The sequence below is a fragment of the Zea mays genome, chromosome 1, assembly GCF_902167145.1.
Source record: "Zea mays cultivar B73 chromosome 1, Zm-B73-REFERENCE-NAM-5.0, whole genome shotgun sequence".
Lineage (NCBI taxonomy): Eukaryota > Viridiplantae > Streptophyta > Magnoliopsida > Poales > Poaceae > Zea > Zea mays.
The window spans coordinates 66,696,911-66,723,511 of NC_050096.1; the positions used below are offsets into that span (position 1 = coordinate 66,696,911).

The window sequence follows — 26,601 nt, forward strand, 5'->3', positions numbered from 1 at the left end:
TCATCGCAGTAACCAGTCAGTGGCACGTGATGCCGGTGGCAGACCATCGATCGAATCTTTACCGTGACACTTGAATAGTCAGCTGCCTGTTCCCACCTTGGTGATGGTGGTGATGTGGTGATGGTGATGGTGGTGGTGGTGATGGTGGTGGTGCAGTGGTACAACTGCACCAGCAATTGGTAATAATCCCAAACAAATAGATACATGCATGTTCCCTCTGCATGCATGCCTGCCTCCTAATATCGTTCCTAAAAAGAAAAGAAAAAAGACAACTGCAGTAGATGTTCCGGTTGCTCACCTGAGAATAGTTCCCACCCAGTAGTGTCAGGTCAACTCAAAGCATCAAAGAAATATCAGGTAGCTAGGCAGGTGTTTCATTGACCAACACGTACCGACGTCGTAGTGATCGAGTTATGTGGTAGAACGAATACATGATGCGTTAGAGATGATTTAGCTATAATTCACAGCAGAGCATCTAAATCGTTTGGGGCCCTGCACTCCGTAGTATGAGAAAAAAATGCTTTAAATCGAGCATGCTCTGAATCTCAGATCTACATTTAATTTAAGAGAAGATGGAAGAAGGCGTACCAGAAGCTACTACTAGCTGCAGGGGGCCAACTTTAAAATATCTTCTTTTTTTTTGCATAAATAGGGAGGGACATGCATGTATCTGCTGCTGCTGGCGAGGAGCAGGGTTGATGACATGCATGCCTGTGAATTGATGAATGTAGAGAAGAGAATTAAGAGATGCCAACGCCGAGCGAGTCAACTGTCAGGCTAAATAATTTCGACCTCGTGCTCGTGCTCGTGCTCGTGCGTGCACCGATGTAGAGCCCGCTGCCCGCGGTGGCCAGTGGGCGTTAAAATTTTATTTATTTCCCCGGCCGTACGCCCCACCAGAAAACCTGCGTCTTGCAACTCCTTGGACAGTTCGTCCACGATTCATAACTCTCTCTCTCTCTCTCTCTATATATATATATATATATATTAATCTTCGTGCATGTGCGAACGAAAGTTCTAGTGTCAAAGCTAGCTACTTGACGTCCTGCATGATTCCTGGTGTATGTATATGAGACCGAATACATCTACTTCTATTCTGAAACCCCTCGCTCTCGTCTACTAGCCCTTCCTTCACAACATGTCAGATCATACATGCGATATCTTATATGGTTCAGGGCAGCTCTGAAAGCTAACAAGATGTTTGGTTTAATGAATCACTCCATATAAGATTAGGTGGTGTATCAAGAGTTTATTTTTTATAGAGGTGTTTGATTAAGAAATCACTTAAAATGAGGCGGTGCATCTTGGGTACATTCCTCAAATTTGGTGGGATGATCATATTCCTCCTATTAGTACTAACTAACTAAATGTGAGAAATGGGGTGATGATAGATCAACTCATTACATTTCACAAACCAAACATAAAGGTGAGGAGTAAAAATATGATGGACTAACTCATTTCTCAAACCAAACACCACATAAATTTGGTGGGATGATCATATTCCTCATGCTAGTACTAACTAATGGGGTGTGTTTAGTTTGAGGAATGAGCTAGTCTATCATCTTTTCACTTAGTTTTTTGTTTGGTCTGTGAAATGGAATGAGTTAGTCAACCACACTACCTCATTCATTATAGTTAGTTAGTACTAATATTAAATCATCCCACCAAATTTAAGTAATAGATCCATGATGCACCATTTTTTAGATTGAGTGATTCTTCAAACCAAATAGCTCCTAACTAACTATGAGTAATGATGTGGTGATGGGTCAACCTATTCCATTCCACGAACCAAACAAAAAACACCATATAAATGAGTTACTCAATAAAATCGTGGTGGCTCTAAAAACTACTCCCTCTGTTTTTTATTTATCGTATTTCAGTTGAAAAATGAGATAAATATTTGACAACAAAGGTAGTAATATGGAAGCTCTTCAAAATGAGGCGAAAGATCATCAATTGCGTGCGTTCGAGGAACTACATCAGAAGGCTGTGAGGGATGCGGCCAGCTTCTGGTGGATAATGAACGGGTCTTTGACGCACTCTAAGACAACTAGCTCGTCTATACTACCTAAATGAACTCCACAACTTTGCCCTATAGCTTGCATCAGACTTCACAATAGGATAACTGAAAGATGAAAACAACGATAATCTGAAGATCGAGAATTCTCTTCCGACCAATACTCTTTGTTTGTAAGAGTTTTAGAAAAAGAATAGCGACACTAGATACCATTCGGTGACTGCACAAAGATTTGGCAAAACGTATTTGAAACAAGTTCAATTACCTATTGAGAGAATAATCTTAGAAACGGTGAAATAAAATCCACAGTTTCGCAAAGCTGATATAGCAGTACAAAATGAAACCACCGCTGGAGCTTGGACTAATGCAGGAACAGTAGCCCGACACGATCTCAGTAAATGTTGTTGTCGAACACCCAGGGCTCATGTTGGAACAGCTCGCGGCCGTTCATCTGCGCCGCTCCCGAAGCGATATCATCAGCTCGCTTCTCAGCTGCTTCAGCTTTCCTTGCGGCTACCTCTGCATCCTACTGGTCAGGAACACCACCAACAAAGCATCAGATAAAAAAAAGTTTTAAACACCACATCAGAGCACCGACTAACTAAAAAGAATGCTTCAAAATCACTATGTATTTAATTATGCTGCTTGGAACAAACAAATTACATCAAAAGAGAACGAACCAAATATTCCCTAGCTTGCACCTGATACACATGACAGAATGAATAACAGCAACCAAGGGCGCCATAATTGATCTAAAAATGGTGGGATACATTTGTACAGTACAGTATCTACATGTGGGTGTAGAAAAAGTTAGCCAATGGAGGTTGTAACTTCCTAGTTCCTAGTACCTGATAATCAACAACAACAAAAACAACCTTTTAGTCCCAAGCAAGTTAGGGTAAGTTAGAGTTGAAACCCAACATAAATCACAAGTCAAAGTTCAGGCACATGGATAGTTATTCTCATGTAATCAAATTCAAGGATAATTCTTTGGGTATATTTCATCTTTGTCAAGTATCCTTTTCCTATCTCTTCCCATGTCAACTTTGGTCTTCCCCTGCTTCCCTTCCCATTGCTATCAGGCCTTAGGATCCCACTACACACTGGTGCCTCTAGAGTTTTCTGTTGAACATATCCAAACCATCTCAACCGATATTGGATAAGATTTTCTTCAATTGGTGCTACCTCTAGCCTATCACGTATATTATAGTTCTAAATTCGATCACTTCTCGTATGGCCATAAATCTAATGCAATATAAGCATTTTCCCAACACTTATCTGCTAAATATGTTGTCTTTTTGTAGACCAACATTCTGCACATACAACATACAATATAGCAAGTCTAATCGTCGTCATAAAACTTGCCTTTTAGCTTTTGTGCCACCCTCTTATCACATAGAACACCAAATGCTTGATACCACTTCATCCACCCTACTTTGATTCTATGACTAACATCATCATCAATATCCCCATCTCTCTATAGCATTGATCCTAAATACCGAACGGTATCCTTCCTATGCACTGCTTGACCTTCCAAACTAACATCTCCTTATTCATGTGTAGTAGTTCCGAAGTCACAACTCATATATTTGGTTTAGTTCTATTGAGTCTAAAACCTTTGGACTCTAAAGTCTCCTACCACAACTCCACTTTTCTATTTACTCATACCCAACTTTCATCAACTACCACTACATCGTTTGTAATACACCAAGGGTATCCCCTTGTATGTCCCTTTATGACCTCATCCATCACCAAAGCAAAAAAGGTAAGTGCTCAAACTTGACTCTTGATGTAGTCATATTCTAATAGTGTGATTTGTGTCTGCATCACTCGTTCGAACACTAGTCACAACATTGTTGTACATGTCCTTAATGAGTCCAACGTACTTTGTTGGAACTTCATGTTTGTTCAAACCCACCGCATAACACTTCTTGGTATTATATCATAAGCCTTCTCCGAGTTAATGAAAACCATGTGTAGGTCCTTCTTATGTTCTCTATACTACATCACTTGTCTTATTAATAAAATGGTTTTCATGGTTGACCTTCCGGGCATAAAACCAAATTGGTTCATAAAGATCCTCGTTATTCCTCTCGGACAGGCAATGCTCGGTAACTCTCTCTCTCTCTCTCATAGCTTCATAGTATGGTTCATCAATTTAATTCTTCGGTGATTAGTAAAATTTTGAATATCTCCATTATTCTTGTAGATTCGTACAAATATAATTCTCCTCCACTCATCACGCATCTTATTCAAACGAAAGATATGGTTAAACAACTTGGTTAGCCATACTATATCTATATCCCCAAGGCAAAGGCGGACCCACAGGAGGGTCTAGGTGGGCCATGGCACACCCTAAGCCGCAGCCCAGCCCATCTAGACCTCGCCCCGGCCGCGCGCACCACGATTCATGCCTCCGTCGTATCTCGTCTCGCCTAGCTACCAGACAGCGTCGCGTTCACGTACAACGCCTAGCGTCCTAGCCGCTATGCCCCCCCCAGCCACCAGAGGCCAATACCAGCGGGGATTCTCATCTTGCTCATAGAAAGAACTGAGTGTTACAGGTAGGAACACTGATCATTTTCTAATACCAGAGTACTACTAAGTAAATTTGTCAAGGGCAGTCATGGCATCCATATCATTCGCGTCAGTACTAGGAGTGGCACACGCACCGCGGCACCGCACACATATTACTACTGCTACTAGCACGTAGTGGAGTGCTTGAAAGGTACATGACGTATTTGTTGGTTTCCTTTGTTTAAGCGGATTTTTCTTCTTCTTTGGTATACGTCCATTTGCTTGTCCACAAGCCGGCTAGTTTACTCTGTTCTGTCATCTACTGTAAACTTTGAACCTTGTACTGTTTTTGTTCTTTATGTTTAAGATATTTCTAAAATGGCTCTCAATTAAAAGGGGTTGCTTTTGATGATTATTTCTACTTTATTGGCTGAAGTTCATAGTTGTTTTGATCTCATTTTTCTTTCTGTTCTGAGTGAAGCTGAGTTTTCCGCATCTACATCTCTCTACAATTGTGACGGTCAAGCCACCCATAATTGTATATGAAAAATTTGTTGTGGTGCACCCTATATGAGAAACCTAGGTCCACCATTGCCCTGAGGCATCTCCATGCCACAATTGAGATACCATCAAGGTCCATCGCCTTACCCCTTTCATCCTTTTCAATGGTTATCTAACCTCTGAATTTTGGATCCTACGCATAAAGCGCATATTGGTGTCATCAAAAGAATCATCCCCCTAAAAGGTTATGTCCTCATTCTACATAATGAACAAATTCTCAAATACTTTACCATCTATGTCTGATCTCATCCTCCACCAAGAGGTGCTCTGTTTCATCCTTAATGCATTTGACTTATTTAAAGTCCCTTCTCTCTCTCACGAACCCTAGCTATTATACATATGTCATTCTCTCCTTCCTTCATACTCAAATGTTGATAAAGATCCTCATACGTCCTACCCTTTACCACATTTACAAGTTGTTTTGCGGTCTCCTTTGCTACCTTATACTTCTCTATGTTGTCCACACACTTGTCATGGTACAAATGTATATAAGCATTCTTTCTTCTCCTTAGTAGCACTTTGAACTTCCTCGTTACACCACCAAATACCTTTAGCTTTGCCTCCACTCCCTTTAGTTGCTCCACACGCCTTTGAGGCTACCTTCTGAATGCAAGTTGCCATCTTCCCACATGTGTCTGTGTCATCTTCTTCCTTCCAAGTGTCCTCTTTGATGGCCATTTCCTTAAGACTTCTAAGGTCTCTCCTTTCAGGTTGCCATCTTCTCACATGTGTATGTGTCATCTTCTTCCTTCCAAGTGTCCTCTTTGATGGCCCTTTCCTTAAGACTTCTAAGGTCTCTCCTTTCAGTTTCCACCACTTTGTTTTCGTAATTTTGGCTTATTTATCCCTACGGACACACCTGAAAAGCCACCATAAGTTTATGTTGAGAGACAACACACTACCCAGGTATCACCTTGCCATGCAATCCAAGCATGCTCGTTTATCTTCTTTTCTTGTGAAGACAAAGTCAATCTAACTAGAGTGTTTGCCCTACAGATCACTAAATGATATTCACTCTTCCTAAAGAAAGTGTTGGCTATCAACCTATCAAAAACTACCACAAAGTCCAAGACTTCCTCTCCCTCCTAATTCCTACTACCATACCCAAAACCTCCATGAACCGCCTTGAAACCTGCATTTGTTGTACCTACATGCCCATTGAGATCTCCTATGAAAAGCTTCTCGCTAATAGGTATAGCTCTAATCATGTTATCTAAGTCTTCACAAAAAGGCCCTTAGCACTTTCATCTTGGCCTACTTAGGGGGCATACGTGCTAATTACGTTCAAGACTAAATCATCCACGACAAGCTTCACTAAGATAATCTTTCTCCTTGTCTTCTCACATCCACCACACACTAGGCTCTTATCAATCAAAACTCTTACTACATTTCTATTTGCAGCCGTCCCTATGTATCAAAGCTTGAAGCCAGTATTGTTCACCTCCTTCGCCTTTTGACCCTTTCATTTAGTCTCTTGAATGCATAAGATATTTTACACGCCTCCTAGTCGATGTCTCAACTAACTCTCTTAACTTACCTGTAAATGATGCTACATTCCAACTACCTAAATGGATCTCAGTTAGTCCGACTAGCTTCCTTACCCTTCGCACCTGTTGGTGATGTAAAGACCCTTGCACATTTTTACTACACTCGGGCGCCGATGTAGCGACGTAGCACACAACTAAGGAAGCAGCGACTCGATCCTTATATAACATCGTGCCCAAATCACAACACGACGCGTCACCAAAGGGATGTTGAATCAACCCTTGCCCATTTAACACCATGCTCGGGTTCTGATATGGAGCGTCACTAAGAGAGTTACATAGAGACATGTCATGGCTCAAGCAGTGAACTGCCAGATGACAACATAACCTCAGGGTATGACAATAACAAAATTCTCCCTACACTTAGCATGGACATCAATAGCCAGAGCCAGAAAAGACCATAAGGACTGTGTACAGGAATATACAGTGTTTGAAAAATGTATGCTTCCAGTATAGATTGAAATATAGTGCACAAATTTGGCAAGCCTATTTGGTACTTGAGCAATAAGAATGGTGGTAATTGGAAGCCTGCGTCCATGCAGCCGGGCTCACGCGAGCATGGCCCAGCACATACGCCGCTTTCACGCGTATCCCCAGGTGCAGGTTAAAGACTTCCGCAAATACATAATCTGCACCGATGCATGCGTGCTCAACCATCTCCATGCGGGCAACTGGATACATTTAGAGGCCCAGTCAACGCATGTAGTGAGCCAGGCTACCACGGGACGCACAACCAAACAGAAACAGGCAAACACACGCAATGTGAATTGTGAAGATGAAGATAAGAATGAAACAATAATAGCTCCTCATTCTTGGTAAGGTTACAATAAAACAGTAACACTGCCTCCCTTAAAGATGACCACACAGTTTAGAATATCAATATATAATCAAAACAAGAATGAATAAATTAAACAGAAACTGTAATTATTCAATAACTGAAAAAACAACCAGCTTAAACTGGGATGGCTATTTAGACACTTGTGTTCGTTTGTTACGAATATGATATATGTTTCCCGTTTCAATTAACAGTTCCCCATCTATCTGTATTTGTATGCATATCTGGTAAGAAACAGAAGTACGAACTATTCTGTGTATCACAAGATTTCACGATTATTTAGGCAACCTAAACGGATAAATGAAATGGAATGTATTCTCGTGCTTCTATAACGATGAATTGTCAGAGTAAATCCGCTGGCGTCGTAAACGTGTCGCATATTTGCCACGCGAATGAAGCTTAATCCAGCAAATCAAAATCACATCTACTTGTTCAGCTTAGTAAACGGGAAATCCCTAGAGATACAAATCTAATCCAGCTACTGGCCCGACGGACAGGAAACTAGATCGAACCCTAAATTGATGGTAAAAGAAGTAGGCGAAGCTTTATTGGGGGTAAGGGAGGAAGGAAAGACCTTGCGCTGCTTCCAGGAGAGGAATTGTGCTGCAGATATTGGCTGCGCCCTTGCCGTGGTTGCGGGCTCGCCGGTGGCGGGCAGCGGCGGGGGAGTACCCTCTGCTTCCTCCGCTCCCATCGCGAGAATATGCGAATCTCTGGGGAAAGGGAAAACGGCTGGATTACCGAGAAAAAAAAACTACGAAACGGATCAGGCCCTAATCAAACCGGAAAGCCCTGTTGTTGAGGGCGCCTTTGTTGAGTTCCTACCAAAACGTATTTTGGGCTTACGAGGCACCTTTTGGGAGAGGCCCGCTACCTAATTCTTTGAACTCTGCTCATTGATTCTTTGATGAAGTGATTCTATTCCTAAGAGAAAGCACGGTTAGAAGGTGATGAGAATTCCATCATAATACGGAGCTTGGTGAAGCACATTTTTTAGCTCCCAGCATGAATGAAGAAATAATTCTCGTATGATCCCTACTTAATACGGACTTTTGGCAGAGCTCCGCTACATAATTATCTAGCTTCGAGTGTTGATTCTTTAATATAATAATTTTGAATAATTCTCTAGCAGAAGTGAATCCATCTGATAAAATTTGTTTGGCAAATAATTTGTAAAGTGAGTGGGGAGCAAGTTATGAGTGACGAGAAGCTAGTTTTTTTACTCTCACTTTCTAGTACAAAAGGAGACTGCATTCACTCTGCCTCCGATAGTAGTTCCGTTTTTTGTCGTTTGGCTGTGCGGAACTCGAAAGTGATTTGATTTTCGCTGAAAGTGGAGCTATGTGAGCTCCGCCAAACGTCCTCTTAGAGCTTTTTTGGTTAGGGATAGATTGAAGGTAATTGGAGATATTTAATCCTCGCCTCAGATTCGAATGGAACCGAACAAGGTTTAGCTGTTTGGCTTGGGAACAAGGTTTAGTTGTTTGGCTTGGGAACTTTGCCAAATGGCCCATGAGCCTCCATACTCACATGAACGTTTTAAATCTAATATAGTGGTGAACATTTTAATAAAGTCAGTATTTTTTCGTCTCTGGTAGAATCCCTACTACTACGAAGAACGCAAGAGGTAGGCTGCCACCTTTGGTTCTGTCTCCCATGAATGTACACCGTTATTGCCCACGCCATCCTGTCGCCCCCCTCCCCCGATATTGCGTCGTCCCTCCCCACGCGCGGTGTAACTGACCTCGCTCCAATCGCTCGCCTACGACCATCGTGCCACACCTCTCCACCATCGACGACGACCCTCACCATGTGCGGTCACCTTCCTCACACGCATCTCCCGCCCGTGCCACCACTCCTACTGTAGGAAACGGTGACGTCTAAAAGGTGGTGAATTAGAACTTCTAAAAACTATTCTCTAAACTAGGCCACAATTAAATCCATAGAGTAAAACATATGCAAATTAACAATTTAGAATGTGCAAACTAGGTTTTTTTGTAAGTATCGCTATCTAGTCTAAGTTTTAATCCTAAATATTTGTCGGCGTTTTGGACCCGCGAGGACCCTCAACCGACTAGTGAATTTGTCGTTGCGTGCCCCTGCCCAGATGGGTTGATGCAAGATGAAACACAAGAGGGCGGATGAGGCTTATATTATCTTGCACCGGGGTGCTCGTAGTAGGGGTTACAAGCGTCGCGAGAGAGAGAGAGGGTCTGGCCCTGAGGTGAGCTGTCTGAGTTAGCCTCCTCCGCGTTTCTCCCACTCTGTCTGCCTCTGCTCGCCTTGCTCCTGCTCCCACCTCCCTTCAGGAAGGCCCTGGATATCCCCTTTTATAGATACAAGGAGATGGTCCAGATGTACAATGGGGGTGTAGCTATGCGCTAACGTGGCCGGTGGAGAAGTGCTTGAGCCCTGTGTACGTGCTAACGTGGCCGTCGGAGAAGTGCTCCACCCTGTAGAAGCGCAACTGGCGGTGCGGCATGGATCCTGCTGACGTTTCCTTGCTTCCGTAGGGAGCTGAGAACCATCGACGTCATGGACGCATGCGGGGAACCATCATTACCTGCTATCGGAGTAGTTTGATGTGACTTTGGTCTTGTTCCTTCGTAGCAAGGAGTGGCTAGCTAGCAGTAGGGTAATGATGTATCCCCTGTAGTGTAGTTGATTCCGAGGCCAAGGTTGGGCGAGGTGGTGACTTCTCCCGAGGCTGAGGTCGGGCGAGGATGTGACTCCTCCTGAGGCCGAGACTGAGGTCGGGCGAGACGGGGACCTTCCCCCGAGGCCGAGGCTGAGGCCGAGGCCTGGGGTCGGGCGAGGCGGAGACCTTCCCCGAGGCCGAGGCTGGGGCCAAGGCCTGGGGCCGGGCGAGGCGGAGCTCCCTGTTGCGCCCGAGGCTGAACTCGGGGGAGGTCGTGACTCACTTTTACCCTGGTGGTTGGCACAGTAGTCGGAACGGGGTGAATAGCGTTGTTTTCCTGTCAGAACGATCAGTAAAGGGGCAAAGTGACTGCGGTCACTTCGACCTTGCCGACTGAGCCGTGTGTGTCAGGATAAGGTGTCAGGCGATCCCCGCATTAAATGTGCATGCAATACGGTCGGTTGGTAAGGCGATTTGGCCGAGATCGCTGTACGATAAAGCTTGCCCGAGATGGGCTTCGGGCGAGCCGAGGGTGCGCCCACTGCCTGAGGATGCCCTCGGGCGAGGCGTGAATCCGTCTGGGACTACTGTTCTTGCCCGAGGCTGGGCTCGGATGAGATCGCGTCCCTTGGTATACGAGGCCTTGACTTGAACCGTGCCTATCAGTCTTTACGGTTTGTTCTGAAGATGTTTTCTAGCCATGTTAAGGAGTATTGGGGGTACCCCTAATTACGGTACCCGACAGTAGCCCCCGAGGCCTTGGAGGAGTGATTTGACTCCTCTGAGGTCTTAATTCTTTCTGTGATGCCTCGGTCGGCCTTGTTGTTCCCTCATGCGGCCTGGCCGTGGCCCGGGTGCACGGTCAGGCTCTGAGTTTTTAAGTTGGTTTGTTGACGTGGTCAACAGTTTGGCCGTAGCCTGGTGCGAGAGCAGCCCCCGAGCCTCTGCACGGAGCGAGAGGACGATCAAGGACCGTCTCGACTTTTATTGTACGCCCCTTCGTCGCCTTTCCGCAAGGAGGAACGGGGGAAAGCGCTATGTTACCCTCGGGGGGCACCGAACACGGTGTTTCCAGTGAGTTGCTAACGGGTGATCTGAGTGGACGCCCGAGCCCCGTTTGATAAGGGTCGGCTAGTGGCCCGGAGGCGCGCTCCAAAAGTACCTGCAGGTGATTTGCTGGACCCGGACCCATTTGATAGGGTCTGAGGGCTCGGTGCCTCTCTCCGGTGGGATTCCATTACAAATCGTTCCCGCTGGTCTCGTAAATGTCCTAGGGTACCTCGGAGCGTAGCCCGAGCCTCGACCATGTAACGGACGTACCCAGGGTCATCCTTGACTCTGCATGCTCTGGGGCTGCTGTCGAACCCTTTCGAGGGGCCAGCCTTCGATCCCCTGATCAGTAAAGGGCTCGGAGCCCAAGTGCTCTGGGGCGGTTGCTGACCCCGCAGGGCGCGACCTTCGAACCCCTGATCAGTAGGAGGGCTCAGGGCCCGTTTCCTTCGCTGAGAAGGAACCTTTTCGAAATATCCCCTTTCCCGATCCCTGTGACAAGAGAGAGAGAGAGAGGAAAAGGAAAAGGATATGAATTTAAATAATGTGGCGCACCTTTTTTGACGCGGTCATCATGACGGAGGTGAAACGGCGCCCGCTTCGCCTGCCAGAGGTGTCGCTTGCCCTGCCAAGGAGTTAATGCGACGGGACGGGCGATTCGCGGGGCATCTGTTGCGTGTGCGCGAGTCGTTCGAGGAACAGAAAAAACTGTTTCACCTTCGAGTTTGAATTTCACGACGGGTTCGAGCGAAGTTTTGGGTGGATCTCGCCCGGGCCTTCATATACCCGGAAGAGGGGCCGGCGGTGGTTCTTTACCCTGCCATTTGCGCTTGCCTTCTGCTTTGGTTTCCGCAACCTAAGAGAATAACCAGAGAAGAGAAAACCGCGCACCTCATCCCCTCCGCCTCCACCACCTCCGTTCGGCGATGGCTGACAAGGTGACCGTCGTTCCGCCGCGCGACCCGTGGCCTTTCTCCACCGTTACTGTGGAGGATCTGGAGGCCCTTGTTACCGATGGTTTGCTCCGTCCTCTCTCCGGCGGGCCACAGTTGGAGTGGATGGCCCCCGAGAGCGAGGCCGACCCGACTCTGCCGCCGGGGTATGTGGTCAGTTTCATCCCCTTCCATGAGCGGGGGTTTGGAGTGCCAGCGAGCTGCTTCATGCGGGCGCTCCTGCACTACTACGGGGTGGAGCTGCATAACTTCAACCCCAACTCCATTGCGCAAGCGGCCATCTTCACGGCGGTTTGCGAGGGTTTTTTGGGGACTGACCCTCACTGGGACCTGTGGATCCATCTCTTCTCCGTGGAGTTCTTCGCCGCGTCGACGGACGTGAAGAAGGTCCGTATGGTGGTGCGAGCCGGTGGCTGCACCCTCCAGCTGAGGTCGGGGCGCGCGCAGCACTACATCCCTGCCTCCCTTGTGTCTTCGAACAAGGGGTGGCAGAACCGGTGGTTTTATCTCCGGAACGACGACGGGATGCTTCCGCCGTTTTCTCAACGAGTGGTGACCGCCGCCGGCAATAACTAGCGCTGGGGGGCACGCGCGAGAATTAGGAGAAGCTCCAGCCTATTCTGCATGCCTTGCAGAAGTTACGAGATGAGGGCCTTACCGCTGTGGGGGTCGTCACCGCTATCCATCGCCGAAGGGTGCTCCCTTTGGCAGAGCGGCAGTTGCGGCTCTCGGAGATGAAGCCGGGGGTCGATTCGGAGGGCTCGCGGATGTCCTCGACCTCCCTCTCCGCCGACGACCTCCTCAAGCGGGTAGCGGGTACGGTGGGGAGGCTGGATGCTGGCGCCCTTAGCCAGCCCGCGATGTGTCCCGACCGTGGGTATGTGTCCCTAGTAAGTGTCTGATCCTCCTTCTGTTTTGCGCCGAGTTTTCTACGCCTTTGATTCTTACTGTTGGGATTTTTGTCCGTCCCCAGGGGTTGAGGAGTTTTAAACTCGCCCGGCCACCGGTCCTGGAGGACGCGGCGGACCGAGCCGCGCGTAGGCTCGCCGCAGAAAATGAGAAGGAGAAGAAGGATGCGGCAAAGGCCCGAGCTCGTGAGAGGATGCGAGCTCGGGAAGCCTTGGAGAAGCGTCGTCGGAGGCAGGCGAGGGATGGGCTCCCGTTGGAGCCATCGCCGGAGACGCCTGACGACGACGACGATGATGACGAAGACGAAGACATGGCAGCCCGACTTGGCCTCAGTCCGGACCCGAGGCTGGGCCAGGGGTCGCCGAGCCAGCCTCCAGGTGGGCTGGTACCATCAGTGCCTGGGGCCGGGACACCAAGGTCCCGGTCCGAGGAGCGGAGGCAGGCCGAGGGGGTACTTGACCCCTTGGCCGAGGTAATTGGGGTGACTCCGGGGAGTCAGGCCGATCTGCCTGTCCCTCAAGAGCAAGCGCTCGTGCCGGCTGTACAGGAGGTTGGTCCCCCGGCCGTCGTGACGACGCCTCGGGCGCCCGAGGCAGAAGCGGCGCTGAAGCCGGCAGCGGGGCAACCCTCGGCAGCGCCTGCGGAGACCGGGGCTCGAGGGGCCTCTCCGCAGGCACGATTGGCCTTGCCCCGGAGCGGGTAAGTATCTGAGGATACCTCTATTTTGGTTTTTTCACTGTGTGTCTTGAACTTGCTCTCCCTCTTTCTATCAGCAAGCGAAGGCAGGGCTTGTGTCACACCCGGTTTTGGAAGGTAAACCGAATGCAAACCATGTACGTGCCAGGATCAGAACTCACGTACATAGCGATTACATAAATGACTCATCATAGCACAATGCTTCGAATAACAATAAAGGGTAAGTAATAATATGAAAGACTAGAGTCATTTACATAGTAAAATCAAAGTACACAGAATAGAAACATAGCCAACGTAAATAAACCCACCACAGGCAGCTGACTGGGGGAGGTCGCTAGCCTAATCCTCGAACTCGTCGAAGCCCTAGAACTCCTGGAGATCCGCCTCGACGCCTTCTTCTTTACCTGGGCATAGATTGCACCAAAGGCAACCTGGTGTTTTATGAAAGCAAGGGTGAGTACACATCAACGTACTCAGCAAATGTCCCGTTTGGCTGAAGTGGACTAGCTTTTTATGTGGGGTTAGGCTCAAGTAGTCGCTTTTAGTTGGTCAGGTATTTATTGTTAGTAGAAGCCAGATTTTATCATAAAACCCAAGTTATTATCCCAAAAAGTATCTCCTCAGAGAGGAAATACTAGAATTCATAATTAAAGTCACCATCATTAACCATCATCATTAAAGTCATCACCTGAGGTGTATCCGGAGTATCTCTAATCAAAGAGGATCCCAAGGCTGCTCTTAACCGTGAGCACGACTGATATATCAGTTTCACAACCCTCTGCAGAGGTCGCACACTTTACCCATGAGCCGTGATTCCCGTTTTGCCCGGGGATCATGACTCCCCATTGATCACTTCCTAGGTGGTCCGGCAGGGTATCACTACGTAGCCTTTACAAAGATTCCCTAGAGGTCATAGCCGCCCGTTAGGTTTCTCCAGTTTGATAAACACAGTACCTCTCCCCGCAGGAGGGTGACTAACAAAAGCAAAACGAAAGAACCTCGACACTCAGCCTCGGCAGAGCAAGCACTGTGCCTGGACCCCATTGACGGCACGACGGCGAAGCAACTACACCTCTAGTTCCTCTAATTAATTAGCTAAGGGCATCCCATTTCACCCTCATGGTTGCACTGTTATCCCGGGTGGTCTCTCAACGAACAGGTCCTTACGGAAAGGTACTCGGGAAACAGCCCGAGTCCCCTAAATGCCACAAGTATATCATCATATCCAGAATAAAATCATAGTATCATCATTGTATCTCATCATGTTCATTGATTAAAGTAAAGCGCTAGCATGTAGCTAACCATAGTAACCCAAAAGGTAGATCAAGGACAAGGTAAATAGAAAGCTAGTAAATCCTTAGGTTGTTCATAGTATGCGGGACAGTGTATTATAAAGTAAATGGGACATAATGGGTCAGAGGACACTTGCCTTCATCAAACAGATGCTCAGGGTCTTCAACCTTGTAGAACTCGAAGAGCTATATCACTTGGTCGCCAACGCTTGATCTTCGATTCCTTGAGGCTTGGAGATGGATCGCATTCTAATCGCAACACGAAGCGAAGACAAACAGACACAAGCAAACAAACACATATATGCATAAGAACATTACACCATACAAATACAAACATAATAAAACATGCAAAACGGAATAGAGCGCGTTACTATGGTCACGCGAGGAGAAGAATTGTCGAACTCGAGACTACGGTCGTGAAGATATCACGTTTACGCTAAATAAATATTAACTATAACATTAAATTCGACATTATAAAATATAAATAATATTTACCATTTAGTTTTGATTAATCCGTTACACTAGCAGTTGTTAGTTAAACTAGTAATTTAATTAAAGTTAGAGAATCTAAGTGAGGCAAATCTAGGACGTGCGAAACAACACGACAGCGCGCGAACGATGCGGGAACACATGCGACATAGCACACGAACGACGCACAAGACAGCGCGCGCGACCAGCACGAACGACGCGCGAAACAGCACGCCACCGCGTGCTGAACAACACGCGCGACATAGACGAGAAAGCTAAATCGGTAACGTGTTTATACTAAACAAGTCTTAATTAGAATATTAGTTCGACGTAATTATAATTACGTGAATTGACATTTTCATATCAAATATAAATTAAAACTACTACTTAGCTTTGACTAACTTACTATTTTAATAGTGGACGATTAAACAAATAGTTAACTAATTGACCTTAGTGATTATAATTGAAAGGCTTTAATATCGCGCGCGGACAGCGCGCGACAAGCGACCCAGATGCGCGACACGAACACACGAAGGAAAGTCGACAACGCGCAAACAACACGCGAATAATAATATGCGACGACGCACGGACACACGCGACTTAGCGTGCTGACGATACACGAAACAGCGAGCGCGATGAACGCGAATGACGCGCCAACAGCACGCCACCACGTGCGGAACAGCACGCGCGACAGGCGAGAAAATTAAATGGGTGACATGTTTATACTAAACAAATATTAAATAAATAAAAGGTAGTTGAGTTGATATTTACCATGCTAATATTCATTGTAAAAGCCCAAGTTGAACACTACACATTTAATCTAATTAGAATATTAATCTAATAAATATTAGTCGAGCGAACCTTAAGTTAATTATCTAACATATATGACTTGACGATTTAACATCACTAACATGAGTTCTTATAAGAGAAACCAATTTATTATCACGCGCAGACGCCGCGCGAACCACGTGATCGACAAGCGCTAACTACGCGCGGCAAGGCGAGCGACATGTGTAAGTGGCACACGTGACGCACGCACACGACGTGTGACGGCACGCGAACAACACGACTACGCGTACGACATGCGCGGAACGATGCGCGAACGACACGTGGCGACTTGACACCGAACGACACAACATAAAAGAATTATTAAGTTACGTCGTGCTTATACTAAACAAATATTAATTAAAACATTTGAGTAGATATAATCCTATTAACAGATATAAATAAAGTGTGGCTAAAATTTAAATTAGTTTAAGTAAACTGCTACTTTAATGACTCGGATAAATAAATAAATAATCAACTAATTAATTAAAACGTTTGAAATGATAGAACAATAATTTTTTAACGGGTAGACCACATTAATATGAATCTAACACAACTTGCGCGGAGTGAAACAGATTTATAGTGCAAAAGATATGGCACATTTAATAATCTAGGGACCTATTCCTAATTAACCATATACTTCAGCGACTAGCATATAACTTTCTCAAGTCTAAAAAAACAACATACCATCTTCAGGAAAAGATAGGGGCTTTTTCAGAAATAGACCTTCTTCCTCCTTGGGTCGTCACCATGGGGGCAGGGGACGAGCTCACGTGGGGGTGGGGGGGTTCGGCCAACCAGCCAGCGGCCGCGCCACCGCACATAGCCGTGCCCCCAGGGGACGCGCCGGGGAGGGGCGGACGAGCGCCGCGCTAGGGCCGTGCCGCCGAGGCTGGACCGGCTGTGGGCTGGGCGACAGGGCGCCATGGCCAGCACGGGAGGCGACTGGTGCGCAAGTCTGACGAGAGGGAGGACAGAGGCCGGCCTAGGCGGCCTGGCGGCTCGGCCCTGTGCTGCTGGTCGGTCGGCTACCACGCCGGGGAGCTGGGCTGTCGCGCCGGGGAGGATCCCCACGGTCCCGGATGGCGGAGATAAGCACAGGGAAAGACTCGACGCGGTTGTTGGCAAGAACAGGCGATAGGAGCGTGGAGTGGGCGGTTCTGGCAGAGATAGGCTCGTGCACAGCTGAGAAATAGGAGGAGGTGGTTGCAAGAGATGACATGTGGGGCCCAGCTGGTAGTTTCCTTAGGTGCTGCATGCAGGAGTGGGGAGGCTGGCGTGCATGCCGCATGCAGGGAGGAGTTGACCACCGCGCCTGGCCTGTGCGTGCGCGATGGAGGCTGGAGGGTGTCGCATGCGGAAGGGCTTTACACTTTGCATGCAGGACAGTTTATTTTTTCTAGGCATCGAAAGTGACACAAGATCTGGATCATGCTCGATGAGAGGAAGAAAAGAAAAAGAAAAAAAAATATATAATTGGGTTTCCAAAATTTTATAGTTTTTTGCAAGTACTAAATTTTAGGTATTTAATTAAGATTAGAAAAACTGAAATTCATATTTAATACTCGAAGAAACATTCCAAAGATTCCAAAAAAAACTCTTGGGAACATCCTCGAGATATTTTAATCTGTTACGATAACATTTTGCACTCATAAACACTATGCATCGGCATGAATGCAACAATCAAAGTTCCTCTAAGATTTTATTTTACTAGGCTTACGCCTGGACATAAAATCAAAATAATTCTTCACTATTTAGGAAAAAGAAAAGAAAAGCAAGGAAATGAGAGGGTAACACCTGAATTTGATGAATATTAGAGAAAAATTTTTGTACCCCCAAATTCAGGGTGTTACAAATCTAACCCCCTTAACAGAATCTCGCCCTCGAGATTCAAGAAGAGGCTAGCAAGAGCGGCAAGGTTGATTCATAGGTTGTCAACAGCTTTCTTGAGTTGACTTCTCTACAAAATTAACTTGTGGACTGGTTACTTTGACCTTCAGATGCTTCAGACTGATTGATGCAATTCTTGAGGATCTCTTGGACCTGTGGGTTAGGACCCACACACGCTTTCGCTGCGCCACTCTGATCTTGTTGGTTGATGTTGATCACATTGTCTTCATTGGGGTTAGCGGCTAACCCCCTTAACAGGAGCATTGATACACACTTGGTGAAGATGCTGTCGACTCTGATCTTGACTGATTAAGAGGGGTTGGAGGTTGCCAAATGGACAGGTGCAAGAGGAAAGTATAGCGAGAAAAGGTAAGTAAAGACGGATTAGAGAGAGCAGGGGGAGAACCCAACTACTTAACTCTATGGCACTCAACTAGTCAACTGATGTCATTGTGGACCAGGGGCCACAACACACCAACCCTCATCACAAAGAAGCAAATCAGTCATCATACAAAGGCAAACAACACAAGCATACAACAACAAACATTTCATGGCTATATGTTCCTTTTAATTAAATAGTGGTCTTTCCTTAAAAAGGTAAACTACTCTAAGGCCCACAAAAGGCAAGGGGAATAATAGGACATGGAGGGTAGGGGCATGAGTATAATAAAGGATGGAGTTAAAGCAAGGATTGTAACCGACGGGGAGAGAATGCAACCAAGGTCAGGATAGGTAAAACACCATTCTCAAATCGAGATGGGAAAGATGATATTTCAAAAGGTAGGCATAGGATAAGCATCATGGAAAGATCTAGATATTAGGAAGGTAAGGGTGATATCGAGCCAAAGCCAAGAGCCGCAACGCGACAGAGGAAAAGGGAACGAACAAGAGCGGGATGGGTAAGACAACACTCTTGAACTAGGATGGGAGGGGAGGCATAAAAGTGCAAGTTTAGGATAAGCATCAAGGTAAAGATCGAGGGATGACAAGGGTTAAGGTGATAACGGACAAACACACAATCAAGGATGTATTTTAGACAAAACTTGCAAGGCGTCAAAGAAGGGGAAGCAATCAATGGCGAAGTAGGTGAGGCATTACCCCCGAACAGGGATGAAAAGAGGAGGCTTCAAAGGGTAGGTTCAAGGTAAGCAAGACAACAAGGACATAGATATCACGAGGGTTTTAAAGGTAATAACGGACAAGGATATAGGAGATGGGGTAAATAGGCATAAGGCAAAGGATATAAGTACCACAAAGGATGGAGTTGGGACAGGACCTGCAAATAGAAAAGGGGAGGGTACGTCCAAGGTTCAGACAGGTAAACTGCGAATCTCAAATGGAGGTGGAAGAGATGGGATTTTTAAAGAGTAGGAATAAAGAGGAGTATCAAGGCAAGATCGATAGATTACAAGGTGATGGTGATAGCAAATAAAAACACATCAAAGGATGGAATTAAGACAAAACCTGTGAGGCGACAAGGAGTGAAAAGAAATAAAGGAAGAGATGGGTAACTCACAATTGTCAAACTAGGTTGAAAGAAAGGGGAGGCTTCTAAAGGGTAAGTTCAAAGTATGCATTTAGGTAGGAGACATCAATATCGCAAGGGTCAAAGGCGATAACAGACAAGGGTATGAGAGAAAAGATGAAGGCATAGAAGAGTCAGTGGCATAATCACAACGAAGAATGGAGTTACGCCCAAACTTACACGCGGTGAAGAAGAGGATATAGCCAAGGGTGAGGTAAGTAAAACACCACTCTCAATTTAGGATAAGAGATTGGAGATTTTAGATAACAAACATAACGTCATCACCAAGGTATTGTCGAGGGATGGGAAAGGTAAAGGTAATAACAAACGCAAGTAGGCAAAGGGTGGAGTTAAAAACTCACAAGTGACAAAGAAGAGGATATGACCAAGGGAAAAGTAGGTACAATACAATGCTCAGATTGAGATGGAAAAGAGGATATTTTAAGGGTTGGTATAAGATAAACATCAAGGTGAGATATAGAGGTGATGAGGATAAAGGTGATAATGATGAAAAGCATAATCCATGGACAGAGCTAAGGCAAGAATCGTAAAGTGACGAAGTGAAGAAAACAAACAAGTATAAGATAAGTGAGGTTCCGACAGAAGAGTTGAAGTAAAAACTCGTTACCGAAGGAAGTTATAAGGAATTAACGAGATTGTTAAGGTTGTGCAAAATAAAATGACCGCTCATGGATTATTAGGAAACAAGGGTGGTCAAGGGCATGCTAACTGAAATGTCTTGAATAGTCATTGGGGTATGAAGGTAAGCATACATGAAAATATGAGAGTATGCAAGACTCCAAGGATACGAGCATACAAATACCAAGAGAATAGAAATTGCCAAAAGATAATGACTTAACAACGGAATGGGAAAGGATCTCAGAAGACAGGAAGGTCATGGTCATATAAACGGAACTGTTTAAATAAACAACAAAGGTACAAGTGTAAGTACTTTGAATTAAGGGATAAGGATATTAAAAATGCAAGTATACGAGCATGTCAATACCAATGGAATAGATATTGCGAACTGATAGCAATTTAACGATGGAAGAGGAAAGAACCCAAAAAAAAACAAGAAGGTTATGGTCATGGGGCATCTACAAAGATGTCGCAAGCACAAGAGTGAGATCAGATCTAATAGATTGAGAGAGGTATAGACCATACTATAAAATACTTTTGGCAAGGGGCATATAGGAGCACAATAAAGAACTAGTCGAGGTGACTCATGTTTTGAAGCAGAATCAAGGATGGGGTGAAGTAATAGTCAATAAGTCCTTAAAACGGCCATTGCTACTCTAGGCTAGCGGTCCTACAGTCAGCACGGCTTTGATACCACTTATGTCACACCCGGTTTTGGAAGGTAAACCGAATGTGAACCATGTACGTGCCAGGATCAGAACTCACGTACATAGCGATTACATAAATGACTCATCATAGCACAATGCTTCGAATAACAATAAAGGGTAAGTAATAATATGAAAGACTAGAGTCATTTACATAGTAAAATCAAAGTACACAGAATAGAAACGTAGCCAACGTAAATAAACCCACCACAGGCAGCTGACTAGGGGAGGTCGCTAGCCTAATTCTCGAACTCGTCGAAGCCCTAGAACTCCTGGAGATCCGCCTCGACGCCTTCTTCTTTACCTGGGCATAGATTGCACCAAAGGCAACCTGGTGTTTTGTGAAAGCAAGGGTGAGTACACATCAACGTACTTAGCAAATGTCCCGTTTGGCTGAAGTGGACTAGCTTTTTATGTGGGGTTAGGCTCAAGTAGTCGCTTTTAGTTGGTCAGGTATTTATTGTTAGTAGAAGCCAGATTTTATCATAAAACCCAAGTTATTATCCCAAAAAGTATCTCCTCAGAGAGGAAATACTAGAATTCATAATTAAAGTCGCCATCATTAACCATCATCATTAAAGTCATCACCTGAGGTGTATCCGGAGTATCTCTAATCAAAGAGGATCCCAAGGCTGCTCTTAACCGTGAGCACGGCTGATATATCAGTTTCACTACCCTCTACAGAGGTCGCACACTTTACCCATGAGCCGTGATTCCCGTTTTGCCCGGGGATCATGACTCCCCATTGATCACTTCCTAGGTGGTCCGGCAGGGTATCACTACGTAGCCTTTACAAAGATTCCCTAGAGGTCATAGCCGCCCGTTAGGTTTCTCCAGTTTGATAAACACAGTACCTCTCCCCGCAGGAGGGTGACTAACAAAAGCAAAACGAAAGAACCTCGGCACTCAGCCTCGGCAGAGCAAGCACTGTGCCTGGACCCCATTGACGGCACGACGACGAAGCAACTACACCTCTAGTTCCTCTAATTAATTAGCTAAGGGCATCCCATTTCACCCTCATGGTTGCACTGTTATCCCGGGTGGTCTCTCAACGAACAGGTCCTTACGGAAAGGTACTCAGGAAACAGCCTGAGTCCCCTAAATGCCACAAGTATATCATCATATCCAGAATAAAATCATAGTATCATCATTGTATCTCATCATGTTCATTGATTAAAGTAAAACGCTAGCATTTAGCTAACCATAGTAACCCAAAAGGTAGATCATGGACAAGGTAAATAGAAAGCTAGTAAATCCTTAGGTTGTTCATAGTATGCGGGACAGTGTATTATAAAGTAAATGGGACATAATGGGTCAGAGGACACTTGCCTTCACCAAACAGATGCTCAGGGTCTTCAACCTTGTAGAACTCGAAGAGCTATATCACTTGGTCGCCAACGCTTGATCTTCGATTCCTTGAGGCTTGGAGATGGATCGCATTCTAATCGCAACACGAAGCGAAGACAAACAGACACAAGCAAACAAACACATATATGCATAAGAACATTACACCATACAAATACAAACATAATAAAACATGCAAAACGGAATAGAGCGCGTTACTATGGTCACGCGAGGAGAAGAATTGTCGAACTCGAGACTACGGTCGGGAAGATATCACGTTTACGCTAAATAAATATTAACTATAACATTAAATTCGACATTATAAAATATAAATAATATTTACCATTTAGTTTCGATTAATCCGTTACACTAGCAGTTGTTAGTTAAACTAGTAATTTAATTAAAGTTAGAGATTCTAAGTGAGGCAAATCTAGGACGTGCGAAACAACACGACAGCGCGCAAACGATGCGGGAACACATGCGACATAGCACACGAACGACGCACAAGACAGCGCGCGCGACCAGCACGAACGACGCGCGAAACAGCACGCCACCGCGTGCTGAACAACACGCGCGACATAGGCGAGAAAGCTAAATCGGTAACGTGTTTATACTAAACAAGTCTTAATTAGAATATTAGTTCGACGTAATTATAATTACGTGAATTGACATTTTCATATCAAATATAAATTAAAACTACTACTTAGCTTTGACTAACTTACTATTTTAATAGTGGACGATTAAACAAATAGTTAACTAATTGACCTTAGTGATTATAATTGAACGGCTTTAATATCGCGCGCGGACAGCGCGCGACAAGCGACCCAGATGCGCGACACGAACACACGAAGGAAAGTCGACAACGCGCAAACAACACGCGAATAATAATATGCGACGACACACGGACACACGCGACTTAGCGTGCTGACGATACACGAAACAGCGAGCGCGATGAACGCGAATGACGCGCCAACAGCACGCCACCACGTGCGGAACAGCACGCGCGACAGGCGAGAAAATTAAATGGGTGACATGTTTATACTAAACAAATATTAAATAAATAAAAGGTAGTTGAGTTGATATTTACCATGCTAATATTCATTGTAAAAGCCCAAGTTGAACACTACACATTTAATCTAATTAGAATATTAATCTAATAAATATTAGTCGAGCGAACCTTAAGTTAATTATCTAACATATATGACTTGACGATTTAACATCACTAACATGAGTTCTTATAAGAGAAACCAATTTATTATCACGCGCAGACGCCGCGCGAACCACGTGATCGACACGCGCTAACTACGCGCGGCAAGGCGAGCGACATGTGTAAGTGGCACACGTGACGCACGCACACGACGTGTGACGGCACGCAACGCTGTACGAAACAGCGCGTGGTCGGCACGCAAAACAACGTGCACAAGAGCACGCGAACAACACGACTACGCGTACGACATGCGCGGAACGATGCGCGAACGACACGTGGCGACTTGACACCGAACGACACAACATAAAAGAATTATTAAGTTACGTCGTGCTTATACTAAACAAATATTAATTAAAACATTTGAGTAGATATAATCCTATTAACAGATATAAATAAAGTGTGGCTAAAATTTAAATTAGTTTAAGTAAACTGCTACTTTAATGACTCGGATAAATAAATAAATAATCAACTAATTAATTAAAACGTTTGAAATGATAGAACAATAATTTTTTAACGGGTAGACCACATTAATATGAATCTAACACAACTTGCGCGGAGTGAAACAGATTTATAGTGCAAAAGATATGGCACATTTAATAATCTAGGGACCTATTCCTAATTAACCATATACTTCAGCGACTAGCATATAACTTTCTCAAGTCTAAAAAAACAACATACCATCTTCAGGAAAAGATAGGGGCTTTTTCAGAAATAGACCTTCTTCCTCCTTGGGTCGTCACCATGGGGGCAGGGGACGAGCTCACGTGGGGGTGGGGGGGTTCGGCCAACCAGCCAGCGGCCGCGCCACCGCACATAGCCGTGCCCCAGGGGACGCGCCGGGGAGGGGCGGACGAGCGCCGCGCTAGGGCCGTGCCGCCGAGGCTGGACCGGCTGTGGGCTGGGCGATAGGGCGCCATGGCCAGCACGGGAGGCGACTGGTGCGCAAGTCCGACGAGAGGGAGGACAGGGGCCGGCCTAGGCGGCCTGGCGGCTCGGCCCCGTGCTGCTGGTCGGTCGACTACCACGCCGGGGAGCTGGGCTGTCGCGCCGGGGAGGATCCCCACGGTCCCGGATGGCGGAGATAAGCACAGGGAAAGACTCGACGCGGTTGTTGGCAAGAACAGGCGATAGGAGCGTGGAGTGGGCGGTTCTGGCAGAGATAGGCTCGTGCACAGCTGAGAAATAGGAGGAGGTGGTTGCAAGAGATGCCATGTGGGGCCCAGCTGGTAGTTTCCTTAGGTGCTGCATGCAGGAGTGGGGAGGCTGGCGTGCATGCCGCATGCAGGGAGGAGTTGACCACAGCGCCTGGCCTGTGCGTGCGCGATGGAGGCTGGAGGGTGTCGCATACGGAAGGGCTTTACACTTTGCATGCAGGACGGTTTATTTTTTCTAGGCATCGAAAGTGACACAAGATCTGGATCATGCTCGATGAGAGAAAGAAAAGAAAAAGAAAAAAATATATATATAATTGGGTTTCCAAAATTTTATAGTTTTTTGCAAGTACTAAATTTTAGGTATTTAATTAAGATTAGAAAAACTGAAATTCATATTTAATACTCGAAGAAACATTCCAAAGATTCCAAAAAAAACTCTTGGGAACATCCTCGAGATATTTTAATCTGTTACGATAACATTTTGCACTCATAAACACTATGCATCGGCATGAATGCAACAATCAAAGTTCCTCTAAGATTTTATTTTACTAGGCTTACGCCTCGACATAAAATCAAAATAATTCTTCACTATTTAGGAAAAAGAAAAGAAAAGTAAGGAAATGAGAGGGTAACACCTGAATTTGATGAATATTAGAGAAAAAATTTTGTATCCCCAAATTCAGGGTGTTACAACTTGGCTGGTCTGGCCCCCACGAAGGCCCTTAAGACGGGGCCGGCCTCTGCAGCCGGTGCTGCGGCGCGCCATGTCGGTTGGTTGGCCTCCGCACAAGGCGCCCTCCGGCGGGGGGCCCAGGCGGCTGAGTTTCCATGGGGCAAGCCTCCCAGGCTGACCCCCCCTATTGGAGCGGCCATCATGCCGGGGGAGGCCGCTAACGCGGCCGTGGCCCCGAGCCCACCTGACTTGTTGCCGGCGCCGGCATCGACTCCTGCCGGGGCCGTTGCTGATTCGCCCGCGGAGCCGCCCGTCGCCGCCGATATCGGGATGGCTGAGGCGCCGCCGCCCGTGGTCATCCCCGACCTCCCCGTTCTTGGCCATGAGGAGAGGGCGGCCGTCGTTGCCGAGGTCGGTGATCGGAGGCCGGCCACCTTAGTCGAGGGGAGGCCCAGTACGTCCACTGCGGCGGTACCCGATGCATCGGCTGCAGGGGGACCCGACGCCTTGGTCGAGGGGCGCGTAGAACCATGGCCCGTCTTGGGGAGCAACGGCTTTATCCCCGCGCAGCTCAACCCCAATGAGTGGTGTGGGCAGCCGCTCCTGTTCTGGAGCCGCGACACCTCGGACTCGGAGCCCCTCCTCTCCCTCAACGATGAGCTGGAGGAGAAGTCTCGGGATAATTTCCGTGAGTATACCGAGGCGGCGATGAGGTCGCTTCGGTCAACCATGGAGATCCTTTCCAGCGACGTTCCCAGGGTCTTCCAGGTAAGGATTTAGACATACACCTTGCGTGTCCAGAGCATTCTTTGTAATATCATATTTTCCTTCCTCAGGAACTTGCGGACGTGAGCACCGCCAAGTCGTTGTTCATCCGCCGCGAGAGTGACGTCTGGGATTCGCTGCGGTCCCAGTGGGCCACGCTTACCGAGGCCAATGAGCGCCTCACCCAACGGAGCGCCGAGGTGGTGGACCTTCGGCTGCTCTGTAATGAGCTGAAGTCGGAGGCAGCGTCGGCGCGGGCAGAGGCAGCGTCGGCACGGACGGAGGCTTCGTCGGCCCAGGAGCTGGTGGCTTCCCAGGCCGAGGAGATGCAGCAGCGGCAGCTGGAGCTTGGCCAGGTCATCGGCGAGCGGGACCAATCTCGGAGCCAAGCTGCC

The 26,601-nt window shown here is 46.5% G+C and overlaps 1 protein-coding gene across 1 annotated transcript; it reads right to left on the bottom strand.

Annotated features, from left to right (window-relative positions):
* Positions 1-2,191: 2,191 nt before the first annotated feature.
* Positions 2,192-8,213, bottom strand: LOC100275303 (zinc finger CCCH domain-containing protein 15 homolog). Its single transcript, NM_001331166.1, has 2 exons — positions 8,049-8,213; positions 2,192-2,543 (listed from the first exon to the last, which is right to left on the bottom strand). The coding sequence occupies exons 1-2, from the start codon at positions 8,166-8,168 to the stop codon at positions 2,409-2,411; spliced, it is 255 nt and encodes an 84-aa protein (NP_001318095.1). The 5' UTR covers positions 8,169-8,213; the 3' UTR covers positions 2,192-2,408.
* Between the last annotated feature and the right edge of the window lie 18,388 nt (positions 8,214-26,601).

Excerpts from the sequence above, each read along its gene's own strand:
- LOC100275303 (NM_001331166.1), bottom strand. The coding sequence starts at position 8,168 with ATGGGAGCGGAGGAAGCAGAGGGTACTCCCCCGCCGCTGCCCGCCACC. Across the intron at positions 2,544-8,048 it reads TCTCCTGGAAGCAGCGCAAG|GATGCAGAGGTAGCCGCAAG; the intron begins GTCTTTCCTTCC and ends CCTGACCAGTAG.